General features: G+C 45.9%; 1 protein-coding gene across 4 annotated transcripts in view; it reads right to left on the bottom strand.

Moving 5' to 3' along the window:
* PCDH15 (protocadherin related 15) overlaps positions 1–24349 on the bottom strand; it is a 673791-nt gene that overhangs the window by 41835 nt on the left and 607607 nt on the right. For all 4 annotated transcript variants that reach the window (XM_027661020.1, XM_027661021.1, XM_027661019.1 and 1 more), the window contains 4 exons: positions 19068–19208; positions 16256–16368; positions 4765–4874; positions 3439–3579 (listed from right to left, as the gene is read on the bottom strand). In XM_027661020.1, coding sequence (XP_027516821.1) covers positions 3439–3579; positions 4765–4874; positions 16256–16368; positions 19068–19208 — 505 coding nt within the window. The remainder of the gene's footprint in view (positions 1–3438; positions 3580–4764; positions 4875–16255; positions 16369–19067; positions 19209–24349) is intronic.

Below are 24349 nucleotides of genomic sequence, written 5' to 3'. Positions count from 1 at the left end.
AAGGTCCCCCCTGAGCCTCCTTTTCTCCAGGCTGAGCCCCCCCCAGCTCCCTCAGCCCCTCCTGCTGCTCCAGCCCCTTCCCCAGCTCTGTTCCCTTCCCTGCACACGCTCCAGCCCCTCTGGGTCTTGCACAAAGTACGGGGTCCAAAAATCACTGCAGCTCCAGAGTAGGTCACCAATGCCCTGCTCAGAAATTCCAGAGTAAATTCCACTGATTTAGTGGTATCCAGCACCCAAAGTGGCAGCACCTCATTGCCACTGGGTGTCTCAGTGTATTAATTCCATGTCACAGAATCCCAGAGCAGGGCATTCACAGTCACCCATCTCCAGGGTGGATACATCATTTCAGTAGCACCAAAGTCCTCAGTGGTGCATTAATCCTGCTTCATCTCCTCCCACTGAAGCTCATCAATTCAGTGCCCCAAAACTCTGAAGTAGAATTTAACCTGATTAAAACTCATCAAAAACGAACAAGGTGCTGAGAAAACGGAAAGGAAGACATTGTGGAAATGCAGGAATCAAACCCAGAGGTCAAGGGGTCTCCATCACAAGGACATAAGTGATTTAGCTGGCCAGATACTTGTAAAATATTTAAAATATATACATCTACCAAATTCTTTGGCTCTCCATGCAGCACAGGGCATATTCCAAGCCCAACACAGGCTGTAAACTCCTGGGTAGCCAAAAACATTGGACTGAATTCCAATTCCAATCCTTATCGAGCATCCCTGGATAAAATAATTCAGCCACCACCTTTTGGGAAGTGCTGGTCTGTTGGGAGAACTGCTCTAGTGCAGGCTGGGAGTTAGAAGAGGGATAGAAAGGCCACTGCTTCCCTCAAAGGAGAGAAGAACCTGCTGACTCCCTCGTTTCTTGATCCATGTCAGAGAAAGCTTTGGAGAAGGCTGGAAGATGCCCAGAAGCCTCATGTCCTCCCTGTGCACGGCCTGGCTGCATTTTCCAGCACATGCCCTTCAGTGGAGCTCTGCCAGGCACAGAAAGCTGAGACAGCTGTCCCAGAGCCCTCCTGCTCTCCCTCTGCACATACAGCTCCAACGGCACCTGGAACATCAGCCAGGATGACACGTGCTCCATTTCCCAAAATCTCCTGCTGCTTACATGAGTAATACTGGAAATTGGGATGAACATATTGTAACTGCCAGCCCTGGACAATGTCTCAGGCTTTCCCTCAAACTATTCCCAAGCTTTATGGCATGTGCCCCAATACCTAAGCCCCTTCAACTAATAGGAGATCACAGAATCCCAGAATGGTTTGGGTTGGAAGAGATCTTAAAGCTCAACTTGTTCCATCCCCTGCCATGGGCAGGGACACCTCCCACTAGCCCAGGTTGCTCCAAGCCCCATCCAACCTGGCCTTGGACACTTCCAGGGATCCAGGGGCAGCCACAGCTTCTCTGGGCAACCTGTGCCAGGGCCTCCCCACCCTCACAGGGAAGGATTCCTTCCCAATATCCCATCTAAACTTATCCTCTGTCAGTTTGAAGCCATTCCCCCTTGTCCCGACACTCCAGGCCTTTGGAAATAGTCTTTCTCCATCTTTCCTGTTGGCCCCTTCAGGCCCTGAAAGGCCACAATCAGGTCACCCCAAAGCTTCTCCTCTCCAGGCTGAACAATCCCAACTCTCCCAGCCTTTCCTCCCAGCAGAGCTGCTCCAGCCCTCTGATCCTCTTGGGGCCTCCTCTGGACTGGCTCCAGCAGCTCCATGTCCTTGCTGTGCTGTTCCCAGGGCTGGAGGCAGCTCTGCAGGGGGGATCTCACCTACCTTTAAGAACTTGCAAAATCTGGGTGGTTTTTCCTTGTAAAAAACCCCCAGGCCTTTAACTGTGGGGGGTCACAACCTGCAGCGTGGGAAAGACTCAGTGTGTCATGGAACAGCTCTGTCACCTTTGACCATGACAGGGTGGCACTTTGTCCCCCTGTCAGATTGCCCAGAGTGAGCAGCCAAAGCAGACAGAGCTGACACAGCTCACTCCTCCCTGCAGCAAAGGAGAAACAGAGATCTCACTGTGCTCTGAGTTCCAGTTTTCCCAGAGCTCTCTGTGCCTGGACACAGGCAGGATGAATTATCTCTGGCAAGAAGGTGACAGGCAGATGAAAGATTGATGGGAGTTCTCGTGCCCTGGGCTGGTCATGCAGCCCTCCTTGGGAGCAGAGATCAAATCCAAGGCTGTGGCAGCACCATCCCTACAGCATCAGACAGCCAGCAATGCTTTCAAAGATGCACTTGGATTCAAATTGCTCCTTATATTGCTAAGGGTTTCCAAAAATGATGAGAGGGTTTAATTATGCACCCACGCTGTAAGTGCCCAGATCTCACTGATGTTTAGGAACAGTCTGAGATTGACATTTTGGTTATGGTATCTCCCTGGATTGACAACTAACTAAATAATGGTTATTATCCTAAAACTGAAGTCTGAATTAAATCTGAACTCTATCTGTAGTTCCTAGATTCAAAATATCAGTGTGATTCCCTTTTCTGAATGAATTATGCACACACAGCAGCAGGTACCCAAAGCCAGGCTTCAAGGGACTCCTCAGCTCCAAAACACACCCATGATGCTCCTTAACAGGAAAAAAACTGACACATGGAAACCAAAAAATACAAAAAACATTGGACAGGAACAGTCTGTGTGGAAACATCTACCAAAATACTTTTTTTACAAGGTTTGGGGCTTTTTTTAAGTTCTGGCCCAACTGTGAGTTAAATAGGAAGTGGTACAGGACTGGTAAAGCGAGCCAGGTGTTTGAAAGCCAGACTTCCTGGACATTTTCCTTACAGGCAGGATGATAAAGACAATCAAAAGATGTTTCAAAATATTTTTCTTTGAAAAAGAAAGCCGCTCAAGGGAAAAAGAAAACCCACACCATGAGACAGAGTCAAAGTAAACCTGTTGGGAATCAACTCCTTCCTGCCTGGAGATGCTGCAAAGAACCTTCTGGTCTTTGTCCCAGCACTTTGCTCTCAGGTGGGGTTTCAATAAACTCCACACAGACCCTCAGGGGTGAGGAAGGAGTTTTTTCTTCCTGCTCCCCCTGCTGTGGGTCTGTTCTCCATCCTCTTGGTAGCGTCCCAACCCTTGGTGAGGTGTCACCAGCCCAGTTTGGGCCATGCAACGTGTTTGTGAAAAACTCACCGTGCCATTGCATCACATAACCCCCTAATAACACTGAGAATGTACAATTTGTGCCATCAACTCTCTGTTTATACATCAACATGACTTTTGACTGTGTCACTGAGACCTACATGGAGATGGTTTGTGAGGATTTATCTCAAAACTGAGAAGGAAGTCGGGCTTAGAGATCCATCATCACCCTCACATCTCCGGGAGCACAACCACGTCACTGCCTCACCCTCATCAAATAACAACACCCATCCGTGTGAAAAAGAGATTTAAAAGGATGGATTTTCCCACTTACTCTTGGAAGGGACGCGCAGGTTGGATCTCACCACTTGCAAGGAATCTGCCTGGACCCGGAGCTCGTAACTCGTCACACTTTCATAATCCAGAGCCTTCTTAATGGAGATCACGCCCGTCCTGTTGTTGATGGCAAACACATCTGAAAGCCAGCAAAAACACAAGCAACTTTTTTTCTAAGATGCATAAACATGTTTGTTTTCTTTTTAATGCTCAAGTGTTTTGTTTTGGTGGTGACACTGTTCTCCGACACTGTCTGTGGAAAGTCATTCCCCTTCCTCCCCCAGGCCTCTAAGCTCCACTTTGAAGCTGTGCTGGATCCCACAGCTACTGGGATAACCATCCCAGGATCAGGGAATCATGGAATATCCTGAGCTGGTAGCGATCCACAAGGCTCATCGAGTCCAGCTCCTGGCCCTGCACAGGATTTGAGGTCGCACTGGCAAGAGGAGACAAGTCAAACAGCCCCCTCTCACAAAAAGGAGGATGGGATGGAGAATTCTTTCACATCCCTCCAAATTGTTCAGTGGGACTCTGTTGAGATTTCCAGGTGGATCACAGAGAGTATCCAAGCAGGATGTTTTGTTCAGGTATCAGGTTCTAACCTAATGCTTGTGGCAAGGCAAACTCTGTAAGGCTTTAAGCCAGACTTAAGAAAGTAGAACTTCATCAAAGCTCGTTTCAGCATGCCCTGGATTCACACCATATGGCAGCAATGGGAGTTTTTACATTAGTGAAAATTAGTGCAATTCTGCAAATTAATTTGATCTTTAGCTCATCTCTAAAGGCTTGGTAATGGCGGTCATAGAATCATGGAATCACAGAACGGTTTGGTTTGCAGGGGTTGGGACCTTGAAGCCCAATTCATTCCAACCCCATGGGCAGGGAGACCTTCTACCATCCCGGGTTGCTCCAAACCCTATCCAACCTGGCCTTGGACACTTCCAAGGATCCAGGGGCAAACACAGCTTCTCTGGGCAACCTGTGCCAGGGCCTCCCCACCCTCAGAGGGAACAATTCCTTCCCAATATTTCATCTAAACCTGTTCTGTCAGTTTGAAGCCAGCCCCCTTGTCCTGTCACTACAAAAAGTCACTCCCCATCTTTCCTGCAGGCTCCCTTCAGGTACTGGAATTCCCTCATGCTTGGCCAGATGAGGCGGGATTTCACCTCTGGGTTGGACTCGAGGTCTTTTCCAACCTCAACCAGTGTGTGATTCCCCTCAGCAGCAGCTTTACCTCCCAACACTTCCTTGCAGGCTTCTGGTGCCCATACCAGGCCAGGCATGACCACTGAGACTCAAATATGACCATGGATATCGTACTCACCCTCTTCATTCCCTGAAACAATGGAATACACGACTGTCTGGTTCAGGGCGGCCGCGGTGACAACGGCGACCACGGTTCCTTTGGGGGCATTTTCACTCACTGGGGGGGGTCTGTGGAGTGGAACAAAAGGATTGGGAGTTACATTCCCGTTGCCTGAACAGCAGGTTAACAGCTTCCTCCATCTATCAGGCTGCCAAAGGGAGAGGATCTGTTATTTAAGAAAACCACATTAAAAAGGCAAATGTTGACCTCTGTGCAAATGCAAAAACCAGTAAAAAGTCCAACTGAGGGGGCAACATAAACATCTAATGGTTCTTTCATATGAGAAATGGAAAAGAAGGGAATAATGAGCAGAAAGTGAAACAGGAGAACCATCACAGCCTGATAAACTAGGGGGAAAATTTAGAACATAATAGGTCTTTTATAATACTCAGAAATTTTATAATACTAAGACAACTCAGTAATCTGTCAGAAAAGCAGGAAAATTTATTCATGGATCAGTAAACACTTTGGGGTCACTTCCACAGGAATTTCTGCTCTTCAGAAGGAAACATAAAATTTCCTGCCAACCCATTTTGGTACTAAAAGCCAAGATGCTTTTCAGGAAATCAACTTCAACCCAAGTCTAGCCAGTCCCTGAGAGAGTGGGGAAGCCCTGGCTCAGGTTGCCCAGAGAAGCTGTGGCTGCCCCTGGATCCCTGGAAGTGTTCAAGCCCAGGTTGGATGGGGCTTGGAGCAACCTGGGCTAGTGGGAGGTGTCCCTGCCCATGAGACGAGCTTTAAAATCCTTTCCAACCCAAACCACTCCCTGATTCTGTGATTCTGTACACACACAACTTTTAAGCATTGAGTACATTGGTTTTGGTTCACTGAGCATGATTTATGTCAAGAAAGAAGAAAAAACCAAATGATTACACCACTAACACTTGGGTATCTCACAATCTTCATACCCTGCAAACACTGACCAGGGAGCATCTCACACTCAGTACTGTTCCATCATGTCTAAATAATGAGTGGATTCCTGGAACCACCAAAGAATTACTTCACTCTTTCTCTTCTGTTTTTCAAATCCCATCTCCTCAGAAAATGTGATGAGGAACATTTTGAGGTGCTATCTCCTCAAGGAAACTGTAACTACTTCAGAAAGAACAAAGAGTCTGTGCTGATGTCTTTAAACTGATCTAAACAATTTCAACCAAGGGAAGTGAGACACTCGAGCTCCTCTCCAATCAAACATTGAGATTTTCATCACGGCAAGCGAAGGTTGAATCCATGCTTAAAGCTCTTAAAAAACAATTTGAAAGGAATTTTTTTTTACACTCAGCCATAAATGCAGATGGATTTTTAATAAAACTAGCATCGGGCAGACACTTTCAATTTTTCAAAGTTACACTGGTTTGATGTACAACAAAATAAAAGACAGATGAGGATCTGTTCAGAGAGGCTCCTCAACAGGAAGAGACTCCAAGGGCTATTTCAGTTGTGCAGTGGTCTTCAAAGTTCTGGACAGAACCTACACCTGCTTCATTCCAGGAAATATCATGGATGTATTTGGAAGACATGTAGATGTGGCACCTGGGGACACACTCTAGTGGTGGCCCTGATGGTGCTGGGGGAGTGGCTGGATTTGATGATCTCAGGGCTCTTTTTAAGCCTCAATGATTCTGTTACTCTATGAATATTTTATGACTTCCTCCTTCAATCTTACAAGTGTTTTTCAAGTATTCCACCTCATACCACATTTTCCCATTCTAAGGGCAGGCAAGCTGGCATGGCCCCAAGGTTGCCAGAGCTCCAGGAGGGTTTGGACAATGCTCTCAGGCACAGGGTGGGATTGTTGGGGTGTCTGTGCAGGGCCAGGAGTTGGACTGGATGATCCTTGGGGGTCCTTCCAACTCAGGACATTCTGTGATTCCCTGAACCCCAGGTCACAATCCTAACTAACTGAACCCAAATCTTTGCCATTACCCCCCACGAAATGGGTGATGTGCCCTTGAACTCTGCCTTACAAACACCTCCTTTGGGATGAATATTGGTTTGAACATCCTAGAAACAGGCTGAGACACTGAACATACACAGTTAAGCTCTGCATCATGCAATAGTGGCTGTACTGAAACACTGACCTCCCCTTTTTTTTCCACAGGAAAAAGTGATGGTAAATTCACTTTTACCCAAAGACGTGCCTGGAGCAGATCCCTCTGGCTCCCACCCTTCTGCCTCCGCATCAGTGGGAGAAATAAAATTCCTCATTGCCCTTGATTTATTAAGCCATAAAACTACCTCTATGAAATGCTTATTAATGTGCATTTTACCAATGCAAAGGGTAATCTTAGAGACAGGGAAAAAAGGCTGTCAAACCTGGAAGCATTTAAAGCTGGGCTTCTTTTGATGAGGTCAGCAAGGAAAATAACCTTTTTATGTTGCATTATATATTACGTTGGTTTGTTTTCCTTCTGAAGGTGTATGATTGGAAAAAAACCCAACCACACAAACTTCATTTCAGGCACACTTTCAGTATATTTTTAGTGGCAATGGCCTTGTACCTCCCCCTCTGCCACGGCTGAACTCAGTGGATTGACAAATCAATAACAATTAGGGAGACGTTTTGTGTTTGCTCTGAGAGGCTCTGGAGGGAGGGGCAGAAACCCCCCACAGTAATGGCTGTGGTTTCATTCCCCTGATTTAACCTAAGGGATTGGGATCAATGGGAACAATGCATCAGCTGGATAAAACACTCAGCTCGTCTGTTCAGAGCATTTTCATGAATTGGAGAGAAGCAAAGAGGCAAAACCCAAGACCATTCAAGTGACAATATCCTAGTTTTTATCCTGTACTACAGGCTCTAATAAGCTTTCCTGGGGAATAAGTGCATTATTTTCTGTTTTGAATGACTAAGAAGGAAAATGGTGCTTTTGTTTCTTTTTCAGTGGAGGACACATTATTTGAAGCTGGATTAGGGCACAGGCAAGGGAGTTTTTATGCAATAATTTTATGTTACTGGACAATAAAAGCTGGTTCTTTTTGTGAGAAGATGTGACTCCAGCAAAGCAGGAGAATCCAGCCCAAGCCACACAGAGAAGGCTTGGAAAACTGACCTTGGAGTGGAAGGGAAGGGCACTGCTGTGACCTCCACATGTGGTTTCAGAGAGTGGGCAGGTATTTTTGATCAAATTTGCAATAACTTAACCAGTCTCTGAGTGCAACAGCCACCAGAACATTACCCTGCCAGCCCCAGGCTCTGCCCACCTGGCACCACTGGGGTGTCCCTGTCACCTGGGTGGGATTGGGGTGGCACTGCCTCATGGCCCAGGGCTGACTTCATGGAATCACAGAGTCCTTAACGTTGGGAAAGACCTTTAAGGTCATCCAGTCCAATCATCAATGCAGCAGCATGTTCACCACTAAACTGTGTCCCCAGTGCCACAGCCACAGGCTTGTCTAACACCTCCAGGGCTGGGGACTCCAAACCTCCCTGGGCAGCCCCTGCCAAGGCCTCACCACCCTTTCCAGCAACAAATTCCTCCTCCTGGCCAACCTGAGCCTCCCCTGGCACAGCTGGAGGCCGTTCCCTCTCCTCCTGTCCCTTGTTCCCTGGCAGCAGAGCCCGACCCCCCCCCGGCTCCCCCCTCCTGTCAGGGACTTGCAGAGCCAGAAGGTCCCCCCTGAGCCTCCTTTTCTCCAGGCTGAGCCCCCCCAGCTCCCTCAGCCGCTCCTGCTGCTCCAGCCCCTTCCCCAGCTCCGTTCCCTTCCCTGGACTTGCTTTGAAATATTTTGATGGTTCCTTTCCGAGCACAGCACCCTCCTGAATCTGGGATTTCTAATATTCCTCCCCAAGACTTCCCTGCCTGGGGATCCACATCCATACAGCCCCTGAAAGTAAGAAGACCCCACGCAACAACATGATGATCCACTTGCACCCCATAAAGCTTGGGGTGAAACGAGATAAACAGCAACCAACACCCACCCCTGAGCTGCAGCTCAGCCCACCCAGAGTCTTCATCCTTCCTCCTCAACACTCTCCTTTGCAAAACCATCTGTTGACCACAATTAAATCTGTTCCTAGATCAGCCTTCCATCCATTCCCATGGTGTTTTTCCATAACCATCCCAGTGATGTGGATTTTAGGTTGGTTGAGCCCCTTTGAAGTTTCCACAGGAATAATAAATGGTGGTGTCTTGTCAGCATCCAGGATGGGATGGAGCCCAGGAGAGACCCTCATCATATTTCTTTGGGTTTGCCCCTCAGAAAAAACCAAAGCAACTCCAAACCAGGAGAACAGGATTAAAATGAAGCCATTATTTATGCAAAAAATAGATAAAATTTTTTAAAATAATAATATATTTTAATTTGCTCTGTCTCAATTACCTGAAAAGGAGGGGGGGGGGGGGGGGGGGGGGCCCCAAAAGTCAAAAACATTGCAGGGCTTAACTATTTGAAGTGTCTGAAGTGAAATTTTAGCTTTTCCTCTCTTCCTTTTTCCCTTTGCTGAACACGTCAGACTCGCAGCCATTTTTCAATTTGCCTGAGATCCAATATGCTGCAAATTCACCATGAAACTTGTCTATCTCCCAAAGCATGAACAGGAGATTTAATAAAAAATTAAATTTAAAGGCAGTAAACCCAATAATAATTTGGAAAATTGGCTTAGCAGTGAAGTTTAATAGTGTGATGTGTATGGACTCCATATTAGACACTTCAGTCAACTCTGTTTGTGGATTTCATATTTTATATATATGTTTTTATAGCATATTGTAATGCATTTTTATATATATTTATATTTTAATTGATGGAGGTCCATAAGCATAGGTCAGAACTAAAGTTTTATTGTTGTTTAATGATATTATTCAGATTCTCACCTCAACTTGATTAACACTGAGGGTATTTTCACTCAATTTATCAAATTTTTGGGTTCCTAGAGATGCAACTGTAACTGTCTCAACAGTTTGTCAGAGACAGTGATTATTTTATTTTTATTTCTGGAAAAGAATATTTTCTTCTTAATTAGATGTACTTTTCAAGCAGTTTGGCTTCAAAGTTTCCTGAAAAGGACCACATATTCCTTACTGGACTTAATATCCTCCTTTTCTGTCTCAGTTCTTGGAGTGGTTGGAGACACTCTGACCTTTCCATGGCATTTATCTCTGGAACAGATGGCAGGGGAGTCTGGACATTGCTCCAAGTGAACCCCTGTCATAACCTATTGCTTCTTAAACCCAGTGTCAAATTTTGTTCTCATGGACCCTGTCATCAGGCAGAACGTGTTGCTGTTATCCCACCAATCTTCCTGCATTAAAGCTGAGGATTTGAAGACAGGAATGTTTCTGTCAGAATTACTGCAGAGGCAAAAAAGGGGGAAAAAATTCCCACCAAGCACAACATTCACATGCTGGAACTGGTCAGACTGACGGGATAAATTCCAAGACTGCCTCCTAATACACCAAGAGGGTTTAATTCTATTATGATGGATTATTTCTATCCCATTCCCACATCCCCAGAGCAACTTATTTCTACATTTCATTAACTGCAACACCATGTTGAGAGCTCTGACCCTTGTCCTCACCCAGCACAGCGAGGCATGTTCCCTGCCCAGCCCTGCCCCCTCTGCTTTCCTCCTCTGCTCTCACCAGGTACCATCTCACCACAATATTTCACTGAAAAATTAATCATAAAATTAGACTTTCCTCTTCATTTGGTTAAAAAAAAAAAGCAGAAGATTTGAATAAAATGCAACGTAGAAGTGCTAAACCAAGGAAAACTGGGGGAAAAAAAGGGTTGTACTTCTACTACACATTAATTATCTTGCTCCCTAATTTTTCAATGGCAACTCATGCTCCAGCATTTGCTGTAGAAATAATTTAATTTTCTTACACAACCACATGTTAAAGAGTGCTTTTCTAATTTTTTTTTTATTACAAACCAAGTAAGTGCCAGGAGAAAACCACCACAAACCAGCGATTCCAAAAGCAAAATCACACATATTTTCCTGAAGCCAAATTGCCATGAGAAGCAAATTAAAAATATATGTTGGAAGCTTCAGTTGGAGGAAAGCACTGACTATTTTTACTCCTACACCTCAGAAATGCTTCATGAAAAAGGCTGCCAGTGGTCTTTCACTGATAAAATGTAAATTCCATTCTGGGAAAGGTGGGAGAAGCACTGGGCAGACTTGGGTATCCTGGGAAAAGGATGACCCAAATGGATGGTACAAATCTACCATCATTAAACCAAATGAGACAGATTCCAACCATGGAATGCTCCCCATCCCCTCACTGTCCTTACACAGGATTCTCCATTCCCTGTTTCCCAACGAGAATGTGAGAATAAGACTGGACAGCAATAAACCAGAGAACTGGGAGAAGTCTCTTGGAGTAAAACACTTCCATTTGATTCCTGCTGCAGCTCCATAAGTTTTGTTTCATGAAATCCTAGGACACGTGACTGTTTGCTTGGATGGCATTTGCCTGCAATACTGAAGGATTTAATTAGGTGGAAAACATCACAGTGTCTCTTCCACCGAGGGAGAGAGAAGCCCACATGTCCCAAAATCTCACTTTTTAGGCAGAACGCATTTTCACAGCAGAGTGTTGCTACTGGTGGAGAAATAAAATTCCACACTACATTTACAGCGAGTAATAGCCTCGAATTCCCAGGCTCACATATTTCCCCATAAAACTTCAGGTTACTGTACAACTGGACACATCTTTTCCAGCAGGTTGGGGACCTATAATGAAACACTAACAGAAGCTGTAAGTTTCCAGTATTTTCCTTTTTTCCTGCTCTGCAATGGCTGAACACCTGTTTAATGTGCCCACAGGCAATAATTAGGAAGCAATGACGCTGCTCTTGGTTAACGTTTCATTCCCTGCTCCAGCAGCACATTCCTATTAGCAATGACCTTCCAGTTGTAGAGGATGTGGTATTTACTAATTACCAAAACAGCAAAAAGATCCCAAATCCCTTTGAATTTTTACTTTTTAAAAATGAGAACGTGCTCATAAAGAGGACAGGCTTGCTAACAAAAAATAATCTATATTCTTCTGAGGTTTGCCTCACATCTGGTCTTCAACTGCTTTGTAGTGCTACTAATTAATAGCTGTTAATTAAGAAATGAAAGTGTTGCCATTAGTTGTTGGGAAGAAATGGAAACTTCTTCTGGCTCAATTCCTTGCTCTGAAGTTCAGTCCAGAGGTGATCTGGGTGGAGCCATTGGGACAAGAGAAATAAAAGCTTAAGAAAGGGGCACTCAAAATCAGGGCTTTGATTTTCCCAAGCAAGTGATTTATTTGGTTTATTTGGTTATTGACCTTTTTATTATGTTACCCAGAGAGGTTGTGGCTGTCTCATCCTTGGAAGTGTCCAAGGCCAGGTTGGATGGGGCTTGGAGCAACCTGGGATAGTGGAAGGGGGAACCATGGCAGGGAGTGGAACAAGATGGTCTTTAAGGCTTTAAGGTCCCTTCCAACCCAAACCTTGCTGGGATTCTATGACTGTCTTTGCAGAGAAGCAGAAAACAGAATGAGATCAGCCAGCATCAAAAACCTGAATAAATGGTGGGATTTGTCTCAGCCTGTTTAGGCAGCGATGCACAAAGTCTCCCATGCCTTGTTCTGGCATCCCTGCCCTCATCACCCTGCTGTGTCCTTGCTCTCCAGGCTGTCACAGCAGCTGGAGAGGGTGGAAGTGTCTGTGTCCACTGCTGACAAGCACCTCATGCATCCCTTTGGGTGCTGGTTCCTCCCCGGGCCATGAGTGCTTTGGAAAAGCAGCGGAATCCGACTGAGTGCCAACCACCCTGCGGGAGATGTGGGGAGAGGAGCAGCATCAGCAACGTCCTTCCCTGGCAGCTGAAAGGTCAAGTAGGCTCAGGGTGGACCAGCCTTCTCCAATTAAATGTCCACACGTTACAGCACTTTGATTCTTTTGGATTTTTGCCTCTTTTCTTCACACTTTGCGTTTTTGTGGAACAATGCTTGGCTTGGAAAACACTTTATTTATCAGGCACTGCTGCTGTCAGCTCTCCAAAGTCATCTTTAATATCCAAGAGAAGGACAGATAAGGGTCCACACTGCTAATGCAGTTAAAGTCCTTGGATCCAGAGGAAGATCCAGGCCGGAGCACAGGGATGGCCTGCAGCACCTGCCGGAATGTGGCAAGGGCAGGGAGGCTCTTGGCCAAGAGGGTGCTGGAGAGACATCTGTGGGATCTGCAGTGGATCCATGTTCCCAGAAGACAGTTCCCTAGGAGCACTAGGCATGGATGGATCATCTGGCCCTCATTAACTGGCCTGGGAGCCCCTGGGGTGGCATCTCCTCAAGCTCCTGGACCAGATCCTGCAGAGAATCCCAGAAACCCCCCAGTGCCACATCCACACCTTTTCTGAACACCTCCAGGGATGGTGGCTCCACCACTGCCCTGAGCAGCCTGGTCCAATGCCTGACCACCGTGTCAGTGAAGAAATTTTCCCTAATATCCAACCTGAGCCTCCCCTGGCACAGCTGGAGGCCGTTCCCTCTCCTCCTGTCCCTTGTTCCCTGGGAACAGAGCCCGACCCCCTCCAGGTCCCTGCTCCTGTAGGGAGTTGCAGAGAGACAGAAGGTTCCCACTGATGCTCCTCTGTTTCTAAGAGGGTGTGAGTGCTGGGAGGAGGGATGTCCCAAAGCCTGCTTGGCCTTCAGCTTCCAGTCCCCACCAGAAGAGCTGACTGGTTCAGCTGATCCCTCTGCGATGTCCTTTGAGGTCCATCTCTCACAGTCCTTAGGAAGGAGCTGCATTTTATCACTCCCTTGTCATAAAACAACTGCTCCACTCTGTATTTTCTGGCTCTCATAGCCTCAGCTGCCCTTGCCTGTTTGATATGTACAGCACAGCAGCATCCAGAAGTCTCCAGTATAATTTACAATCCAAACAGAGAAGGTGGGGGGAAAAGAGACTCATTAATTTGCCCCAAGTTATGCAATAATGCAGAGTGAATAAACGCAAATCTCTGACTGCACCTTAAGATAGGGATAATAATCAATCAAAGCCTCCCTTGGTATGAAGAGGGCTGCAAGCAGAGCCCCCACTGTGCTGCTGTACTTCTGGCAGAGCTCAGAGCTGCCAGACCAACAGCTCAAGGCGGAGTGGCACTTTTATCTCCCTTTTTGCTCAGGCCATCTGGTCCCTCTCTCCTGTATTTTGTATTTATTTCTGATTTTGTAATACATGCTGCAGCTTTGCTCTGTCAAACTGTTCAACTGTGACCTGTTCCTAAATACACAGAAAGGAAGTTTGTAAAACAGCTCGAAAACAATGCTGGAATCATCCAGATTATGATAATTAAACAAGCAAAGATCAATTCTAATCCACTCTAAAGCCACTAATTCTCAATCCTTCAGAAATTCGAGCATCCACATCCAACAGTTTATCATTTTGCTGTCGTTTACCCTAAAGATATCCTATGTCAACTGAAAAATAAGGTGCTGTGAAACCTGCCAGTCCCAGCTTGAATCACTTGTCAAGAAACCAAACACAAAGCACAGTCTGCGGAGTGTGACAATTCCTGAAAACCTCAGGAATCAACACTGGTCCCTCTCCAGAATGTTTGAGAGGGTCTCAGAGCTGAACCAGAAAGTTCTGGGGTTGTTTCCATGTCATTTCTGACATTGAAGAAAACAAGAAACTGCCTTTGCTGCCACCAAAAGTGGTTTTTTAAGACAGTGCACATGTAAGAATTTCCCAGGAATGCAGCACTGCTATTCCTTTGGAAAGAGAAACGAGGCTGTTCAGCTAATCCTGAGGAGTTCACAAGGAGGAAAAGACACCATGGGTTACTCAGTTGTCATCTAAGGGTAGTAAGGGATACAAGTCACTTCTTACTGCAAGGGTTTTTAAACGTACTGAAGTAACATTCCCACCTCCTGGGATAAAACTGGGGCTCAGGAATCTGAGAATGCTTTGGGTTGGAAGGGATCTTAAAGCTCAGGGACACCTTCCACTAGCCCAGGTTGCTCCAACCTGCCCTTGGACACTTGCAGGGATCCAGGGGCAGCCACAGCTTCTCTGGGCAACTTGGGCCAGGGCCTCCCCACCCTCACAGGGAACAATTCCTTCCATATATCCAACCTAAATTTCCTCTCTTTCAGTTTGAAGCCATTCCCCCTCGTCCTGTCACCCCAGTTCCTCATGAACAGTCCCTCTCCACTTCCCTGTAGCCCCTTCAGACCCCGGAAGGTGCTGTGAGGTCTCCACACAACCTTCTCCACTCCAGGCTGAACATTCCCAGCTCTCCCAGCCTGTCTCCACAGGGGAGGTGCTCCAGTCCCCTCAGCAACTTGGTGGCCTCCTCTGGACTTGCTCCAACAGCAAGTTTGCTCCAGCAGCAACCTCCACGCCCTGACAGGTTTGAAATTACGGTCACAATGGACACATTTGTATTTGCTGCATTACCTAAATTACACTTCATACCTCTGAACATCCCCAATAAATTATAGGGAGCAGCAGGAATAATCTCTCTCTTGAAAAATCCTTCAGCAAAGGATTATAATTAAATGTAAAGTTTATCATTTTGCACTGTTCCTTCGGATTCTTTGTTTCAGGATTAAATACGAAATTAGGAGAAGTCTGGCAGTATTTTGCTATTTTTCATTTCTTAAAGTTATGGCTTCAAAACACTAATGCTCTAATGATGAGGATAAACAGAATGTATATCATGAATTTTTGTCTGAACTCCCTAAAATAGCCGAGCAAGCCCCCCATTAGGGCCTTGTGAAGACCATTTACATTAAATTTCTGTGTTCTCATTTCCTGCAGTACTTGGACTTGAAAATATCTGTACAAAGCCCAATATATTTCAATGCTGATTGTGACACAACATTGGCATCCTGAGCACACAGTGCAACTCCTTCATATCCTGAGGCTGGTTGCAAGGACCCTATCCCTCACTCCCTGTTATTCTACGGATGTCAAATTTATCACTTTGTATCATTATATAGATGCCAAATTAATAAACACATTCTCTGTAACGGAATTTAACAAACTAATCAGCCTGTGCCCCATTTTTTTTGTTGTTTTTATTCAATTTTAAGACACTAAAGTTGAAGGTATTAAATTGTCAGAGGGTAAACTTTATCAATTCATCCTCTGTAATAAGAGTAATCATCATCTGCACTTCTAACGTCGAAGAGGTCGAATCTGACACACAAATGGTGCAGACGATCAAAACACGCTCCAAGAGGCTGGAGGAAAATTAACCACGAGCCCTGGTGATCCCAGTCACAATTCCAAGGCCCAACATTTGTTGTTTATCCCAGTGACCGACATGTTTATCCAAAAGACTGACATGTTCAGCAGCTTCTGAGAGCATCATTCCGAGCAAACCTTTCCTCACGGTCCCTGTCACCTACAGCCCAGATCTTTCCAGCTGTAGACAACCTGTTAAGACCACAGTGTTTTCATAGCCCAGCATTCAAGAGGACCTACAAAAGAGCAGTGAATAAATGAATAAATATTTTACCTGTATTCATCCTGTGTGAAGCGTGGGATGACCGAGGGCTGCAGCACAGTAATTTCTACCGTTGTGGTGTTGAACTTCACCGGGTCCCCATCATCATATGCAATGACCACCAGCTGTTAACAACAGAGAAAACCACTCCCTGAGCAGAGACAAGGACATTTTTCACATTGACTTGCAGCAACACTAGCACTTTCAGGGTCTAACAAATTGGATGAGATTTTCTTTCACTGCAAATCATAACTTGCGTAAGAACAAAACACGGGGGAAACAGGTGACAGCGTCCACAGGTTGAACCCTCCGCTAGAAGATTTACAGGAACACAGTAAATTGGAATCCAAATAAAACTGCCTTCCACAAATACTCTCCAAAACACATCGCCAGCTTCAAGGACATTTCTCGGGGGGTTACTTTCACATCTAATGAAGGCCCTTATCCAGCACTCTGGAAGCAATTTAAAATTTTATGGTGTAGAGAGGTCCATGTTTAGGTAATTTTTTATAGAAAAATCACTTATATAGGTTTTGGCAGAGGGGATGGAAAGTGCCTGTTGGGAAAGGCCCTGGGGGTGCTTGTGACAGTGGCTGGGCACTGCTGAGGGACCTCGAGGGCTGGGCCCAGTTCTGGGCCCTCAACAGGAGAGACCCGGAGGGGCTGGAGCGTGTGCAGGGAAGGGAACGGAGCTGGGGAAGGGGCTGGAGCAGCAGGAGCGGCTGAGGGAGCTGGGGGGGCTCAGCCTGGAGAAAAGGAGGCTCAGGGGGGACCTTCTGGCTCTGCAAGTCCCTGACAGGAGAGGGGAGCCGGGGAACAAGGGACAGGAGGAGAAGGAACGGCCTCCAGCTGTGCCAGGGGAGGCTCAGGTTGGCCAGGAGGAGGAATTTGTTGCTGGAAAGGGTGGTGAGGCCTTGGCAGGGGCTGCCCAGGGAGGTTTGGAGTGCCCATCCCTGGAGGTGTCCCAGGAAGGCCTGGCTGTGGCACTGAGTGCTCTGGGCTGGGGGACAACGTGGGCATCGGGCACAGGGGGGACTCCATGGTTGTGGAGCTCTTTTCCAACCCAAATGATTCTCTGAGTCCATAAATCCCAAGAAAACAAACAGAGAAAGGGCTGCGTAAGAATTCTGTGGTGCTGACATTAATATCTAGAACCGAGGGCTTAGAACAAAACAAAAAATGAACATTACTCTCCTCCAACTCCCCCCCAAAAAATACCCTCTGGGACATACATGTTCACTTGTTTTCAGCTTTCACACAAGATATGAGATCTGCCAGTTAATGGATATGACACCAGCCCACTGAAGTTGAAGCAATGGACAGTTTTGCAGTTTCCTCTGCCTAAATTTGTCCTTATTTCCCGAGATCACTCGGTGGAGCAGGTCAGTGCCTCACTCCAGCACAGCATTTTCAACTTATTCCTGCCAGTCCAAGCTATTCCCACAACAGCTCAGTGATGAGACAGCTTAAAACAAAAGAAGACAGGTTTTTTCCCCCCCAGCCAACATACTGGGGAACTCACCACTGCAAGATACCATAATTACAGAGAGTATCAGGATGCTGAACAGGGATTGGAAAAATTCCCAGAGGATTCAGCACCAGATACAAGCCCAATGGTCAAGATGCAAATACCAACTCCAAGTCTTCTCATCACTCATTTCTGGAGTCTTCCCTATGCTTCTTCCCTAAGGACTCATATTTTCTGTAAAGTAATGCTCTGCTGAATTCACCATTTATAGAAATGGTGCTCCGTGCCCACGTGCACCTCACCTGGGATGGATCTCAGCTTTGGAAAACAGCTCCAAAATAGGTCCTGAGAAGTAAAAATAACAAGTGCAGCCACAGTGGAGTGACACTCTAATGATGTTAGCCAAGAGATAATCCTCTTTCCCCCTGAGATTTCCTCTGTTAGTTAGAAACTGAGGAAACACCAGCACTGTCCTAAGGTGCTCAGGCAAGGACAGCAGTAGGAGGCTGCTCCAGCTCAAGCAGTGCTTGATGGGACACTCAGGAGTGGAAAACAGTGGACAGCTTTATTCCTTGTAATGGAAAAGCGTACAAATAAACCTCACTTTAATCCTCATTTCAAAAATAAACAACTGGAGGAAGAAACAAACCACACCTTCATGACCACAGGGAAGGCTGGCAGTTCTAAGGTTGGGAATTACATATAAAGCCAGGATATCAAAGACAATACTGTTTTTGCTTACTGACACAAATCTATTTGCATTTTTAACTACACCCTACACTGAAGGATCTTAGAGGGAGATCTGTCCCAATGACTTTGATTCAAATCATACCTTACTCCACACTAACTACACTCCAGACTCTTCAGGATCAGTAACAACACAATAGGAATTTCTTAAAGTCAATATTTTTGCATTAAAGCCCTTGTGAACAGGAACTCCCAAACTATCCAACTGTGCAGTAACTTTCTTTAAAGGATATCTTGCTATTCTTACAAAGTTCTCCCAAAATTTCTATTCAGACAGCCCTGATGAAAACGAACTTTGGAAAAACGAGTGTTCCCTCAGCTGTCTCCCTGTTCCTCCTTCCCTCCTAATCAGTGCAACCACAGCCATTCAAGACATTCCTGAAGTCAGAATGGCACGAAACACATGCCAGGAGAAAAAAAAAACAAACCACAAAATCAAGGAACAAACAAAATTGAAATTTCACATCTTTAGCCAACTGAAGGTTGGACTTGATGATCTGTGATGATCCCGTGATCTTTCTATGTGGTACAAGGAAACAGAGGACAAACATGAAGGGGAAAGGGAATGCAGGGAGTATTTCCAGGCACTACAACGACACGAGTCTGTACCTTGAACACTGTGCTGGGCTCCTCATTGAGGTTCACTCGGGTCACGACACGTCCTGAGTTTTCCTCCACGTCAAAAATGCTGGCACTGTAAGGGAATTGGACAACATCCACTTTGTACCGGACCCGACTCGCTGGTGTGCCCTGGAAGGCAAAAACAAGGCAGCTGCAGCATTCCTGTGTTTTGATACAACTCATGAAATCACTCAAGGGTTAAAATGCAACGTTTTTAAGACCATCACTAACAAAACTTCTGTTTGTCTTCCTCATAACTCACTGAGCGATCCTCTGTCTCCCCCCAAAAGACCTTAAATTTTCCAGCAAGAAAAATAACCAGAGGTTCAGAGAGAAAAGACCTGAACCCTCCACCCACTTAAACACAGAAACAGTGTCTGTTTTATAACAACTGAAATTGTTAAATAGAAGATGGGTAGAGCTTAAGGTTGCCTAAAATACCTTTCAAAAATGATTTAACATGTTACAAAACTCATTGGAAGTTCATGAAACTTAACAGCAGTAACAGAAATTGCAGTTTTGCAAACGAATTTTAAGTAGCCCTGTAATGAACCCTCCTCACTCTTCAGACCCTGTTTCAGTGACAAGGAACAAGCAGAGGTAGCCCATGAGCGTGTCACAAACTGTCTGAAACACCAAATCCAAACGGGAATCAGAAGCAGCATTGCCAGAGGAGTGTACAATGGATGAACTTTTCAGATCAGTAACACAGCATTTTCTGATAGAAGGTATTTACCTGATTTAACTGTTTTAACACTACCTGCCTAAAGAAAACCCCCATTTATTGAGAGAAATGTAGTTTCTTAAGGTATCCATTATATTCCAATGATCCCATTCCAGCAGTCATCCTCCAGGCACCTCAGAGTCATAAGGTTGGAAAAACCTTTAAGGTCATTGAGTCCAACCACTAACCCAGCCCTGCCAAGCCCACCAGCCCCATGTGCCACATCTCCATGTTTTCTGAGCACTTCCAGGGATGGGACTCCACTACTTCCCTGATCAGATTGTGCCAGGCCTTGACAACCCTTCCTGTGAAGAAATTTTCCCTAATATCCAATATGAACCTCTCCTGGCAGAGCTGGAGGCCGCTCCTTCTCCTCCTGTCCCTTGTTCCCTGGGAGCAGAGCCCGACCCCCCCCCGGCTCCCCCCTCCTGTCAGGGACTTGCAGAGCCAGAAGGTCCCCCCTGAGCCTCCTTTTCTCCAGGCTGAGCCCCCCCAGCTCCCTCAGCCGCTCCTGCTGCTCCAGCCCCTTCCCCAGCTCCGTTCCCTTCCCTGCACACGCTCCAGCCCCTCCGGGTCTCTCTCATGTTACTGGACACAGTCCTGGAGGTGTCCCACCGTGCCCAGCACAGGGATGGGCACTGCCCTGGATCTGCTGGTACCCAATAAATGATGGAGAATCCCCTTAGCCCTCTTCCTCTTGCTGATACAGAAACACTTTTTATTGTCCTTTATGGCAGTAGCCAGAGAGGTTCTAACATGGCTTTGGCCCTTTTCCTTCCACACCCTCAGGAACCTCCTGGAGCATTTTCTCTCTTCTGTGTTGTATTTCCAGCAGACATCTGGTAAGTGGAAGTCCCAAAGAGAACAAGGACTTGCAATAGTGAGACTTTTCCCAGCTACTGGTAGAACATTTCATCTGCTTCTTCATCCTGGTTTAGAAGAGACTCCCCCCACGACATCAGGCCTTCCCCTGATTCTCTTCTCACACCAACATCTGAAGAAGAATTTTTCAGCAGCCCAAAGTCTTTGTGTCCTGGTTATGCAGACACTTGGGACATTTTACAAGACTCAAGCTAAGTTATTTGCTAAATATATTTGGGAGTAGATTCACAGAAGCACTTAGAAACTCATGTCCTATCATTGCCACGATTTCATGTTCTTAATGCCTCAGAGTCTGGATCTCAGATTGGGTTTTGACCTTTACAATGGATTTAAACAGCCAAAACATCCGAGCCCACGGTTTCATTAGTGGAGAATTAGTGATTTTCATCTGTATTCAGTAATGTGCTACAAAGCAGCTTTGTTGTTATCCAGAATATATTCCATGTCAGCTACTAACTACAAGGAACCAGGGCATTTCCTTTTGTAAACAGCAACAGAAATGGCTCCAAAGTGCTTTAAGCTCATGAAATCCTATCGACATTTTGCTGATCTAACTAAAGTCCTTTGACTGTTGCCTCTTGGAGCCATCCAAGGAACTTCAGCCCAGACAGAGTTTTTCAGAATTATGGAGGAGATTCAGAATTCCAGGGTAAAAAGCAGCTGCAACTCCCTGGATGGACTGAGGTCGACCTGCTCCCCAATCCAATGATAAAGATCTGCTCAGAGGAACAGATGGAGAGAGGAACAAACTTCGTGGCCTCCTCCATTGAAATTCCAGCAGAATGGGGAAATATTGTGGTACTGAGACCACACAGCACCTGTCTGCCAAGGGAATCAAGGTGTTCTGCTGCTGAAACCAACAACCATATCAAACCCCCTCCCATTAAATACCCCAATCAGAAATAAAAGGTATTTATGACTAGAGCCACTCAAACCACACCCAAACATAAACAAAAGAGCACAAAAGTGAGTTGGGGAGAGGGGGAAACTGGGAGAAGACTCCACCAATACTGCTGGGGTCAGTCAAGGGGCTGAGCCCATCTTCCACAGGGACACCTTGGGTGAGAATTATACCCTAAATGCTGCTTTTAGGACTGGAGCTTGTGTTTGTGCTCAGCCCATGGCACGTGGGTAGACTGCTCTGTATCAGAGCTTGTCCTGGCTTAATCTCTGTACCAGTAGATTGATTTAAAACCTATTTTTGTAGGCAGAAACTCTCCCCGACAACCTTCAATCCTCACTATGAGACACTGACTGGCAGACTGGGGGACATCAGGGTCTGGAATCTCCTGGGGGAACCCACAGGCAAAAATCCAAACTCCCCCCTTACACGTGACAGGCAGAATCAGCATCTTTAACCATCCAGACCTGGGTCTGCCCAATGTGTTTGGGTGTTCAGCAAAGTAACACAGGGAAGGTCACGTTAACAGTTAAAAGAACTTCACAGGCCCATGAGTGCTAAGAGTGTAAATCCTTGGAAATGTGAGAAATTCCCAAGATCACAACATAACAGAGGCCATTATCAACTTTCCTGCTGGCATTCTCTGCTTCAGTCATTTTCTTCAACATTGTAATTAAGAGCAAATTACCTGCTGAAATCCAGTCTATTTGGTCTCAGAGTAATGGCCCTCACATTGGCTTGGAAGACTAAGAGCTCTCATCATCATTAAACCTGCACACCTTGGGTAATTTGGTATTAAATAAACAAAACTCTCATCAGGTTATTGTTCCTGCTCTGACTGTCAAGTACACTTTGCCCCTGCCATTGCTGAAAAATAACAAAACTGGGATTTATTTTTTATTTACGGTATTTTGGCACCGATGTAATTAGAACAACCTCCAGAGAGATTTCCCAGGGAAATCTCTTTAGAAGCAAGTTTTAATTATCTGAAATATTAATCATCTTTTGCCTCTGCTCTAAATTAATTTAGATACATTATTATGTCTGCAGCAAAACTTGAATAGAGCAGATCCTATTCTCAAATAAACCACGGAGCAAGGATTGTACTTGGCAGGAACCATGTTCGTTCTCTCAAAGCAAAGTGTCCCTGAGAGTTCAAGACACAACACTTTAAAAAAGCTCATCCAACTTCAATTATTTCTTTCATGGTTTGTTATTCCATAAGTTTCCATTTGCTCTGGGGAAACAACATTCATTTGTGGCCCAGCTTGACAGGGACAAGCAGGGCCCCAATATTTAGGTTCGATGAAGAGGCTGCTCCTGGGAAAGGGGCCATGGATGAAGCACATGTGCACTGTCCAGGTAACTCCCAACAGGCACAGAGAGGTTGCAGAGAAATTGTAATCCAATAAAGGGAGGAAAAAAAAAAGAGAAAGCGAAACACAACAATTTCTGGGTGTTTTCAGGTGTATTTCTGCAAGCAACTCAAGAGGAAGCCAGGAATTGCTACTTCCACTCTCTAGGAAAGGAAGGCTGGAGCCCCTCTGCTCTGGAGCCAGCCTGGGAGAGCTGGGGGTGTTCACCTGGAGAAGGGAAGGATCCAGGGAGACCTGAGAGCCCCTTCCAGGGCCTAAAGGGGCTCTGGGAGAGCTGGAAAGGGACTGGGGACAAGGGATGGAGGGACAGGACAAGGGGGAATGGCTTCAAACTGACAGAGAACAGGTTTAGATGAAATATTGGGAAGGAATTGTTCCCTGGGAGGGTGGGGAGGCCCTGGCACAGGTTGCCCAGAGAAGCTGTGGCTGCCCCTGGATCCCTGGAAGTGTCCAAGGCCAGGTTGGACGGGGCTTGGAGCAACCTGGGCTAGTGGGAGGTGTCCCTGCCCATGGTAGGGGGTGGCACTGGATGATCATTAAGGACCCTCCCAACTCAAACCATTCCATGATTCCAGGGTTCAAATGGATAACACATATGAAACCAGAATGACTTGGCCCAGCAAAGAACGGGGAAAAAATGAATTTCACTTTCATTCATTTGCAGTCAACTGGTGAAGATCCCGGATGTGTCTCTGGTCAGTGACGTGGATTTCATTCCCTAAATAAAGTCCAATTATGGGATGGCAGCATAATGAAAGCAGAGCTGTCTATCAAGTCTCTCTATTCCCAATGCCTCTGTCTGACTGAAGTCAAAAAGCTTCTGAGGCTCTTAGAGATAAAACGTGAACTTTGTGAGGAGAGTAATAAATTGCCTCCATCCATAGACCTCAAAACAAATCCGAGTGACTTGCATAAAGCAGAGTTCAATAAAGCAAATTTTGTAAAGTTAATTCTAGGAAAAAAGTTGGGAAGTGATGCTAAACCCAAAAGGTACAGGCTTTTGTAACATGCTCAAAGTCCCCATGAAAGATGGGGCAGATGGGAGCAGCGGGATGACTTTGGTGGGTCTTATCCCAGCTCTGGGTTGTGAGTGGGTTTTATTCCTTAGTAGGGAACTCAGCAAAAAGGCCTGAAGTTCTGAATTACTAAAGCTGGAAATTCTGAATTCTTAAACTCTTACAAGCTGAACACAAAAAGAACATGACCCTCTAAAGCCTTGAGATGAAATGATTTGAAGAACCCATGGAATTTGGAGCATGTGTCCCACATCCAGGTCTCCAGCAGACTCTATGAAATCCAGCAGTAAGAGCTTTTAGAAGATGAAGTTCTGGACTGGCTGAAAATGCTTTTGCCTCCAATTAAAATTCTGTGAAATCTCTAATTAAAT

This window comes from Corapipo altera, unplaced genomic scaffold (genome assembly GCF_003945725.1).
Source record: "Corapipo altera isolate COAL_440 unplaced genomic scaffold, ASM394572v1 133, whole genome shotgun sequence".
In the NCBI taxonomy this organism is placed as follows: Eukaryota; Metazoa; Chordata; class Aves; order Passeriformes; family Pipridae; genus Corapipo; species Corapipo altera.
Note: the sequence above shows the minus strand (reverse complement) of the source record. Positions and strands in the feature narration are given on the sequence as shown.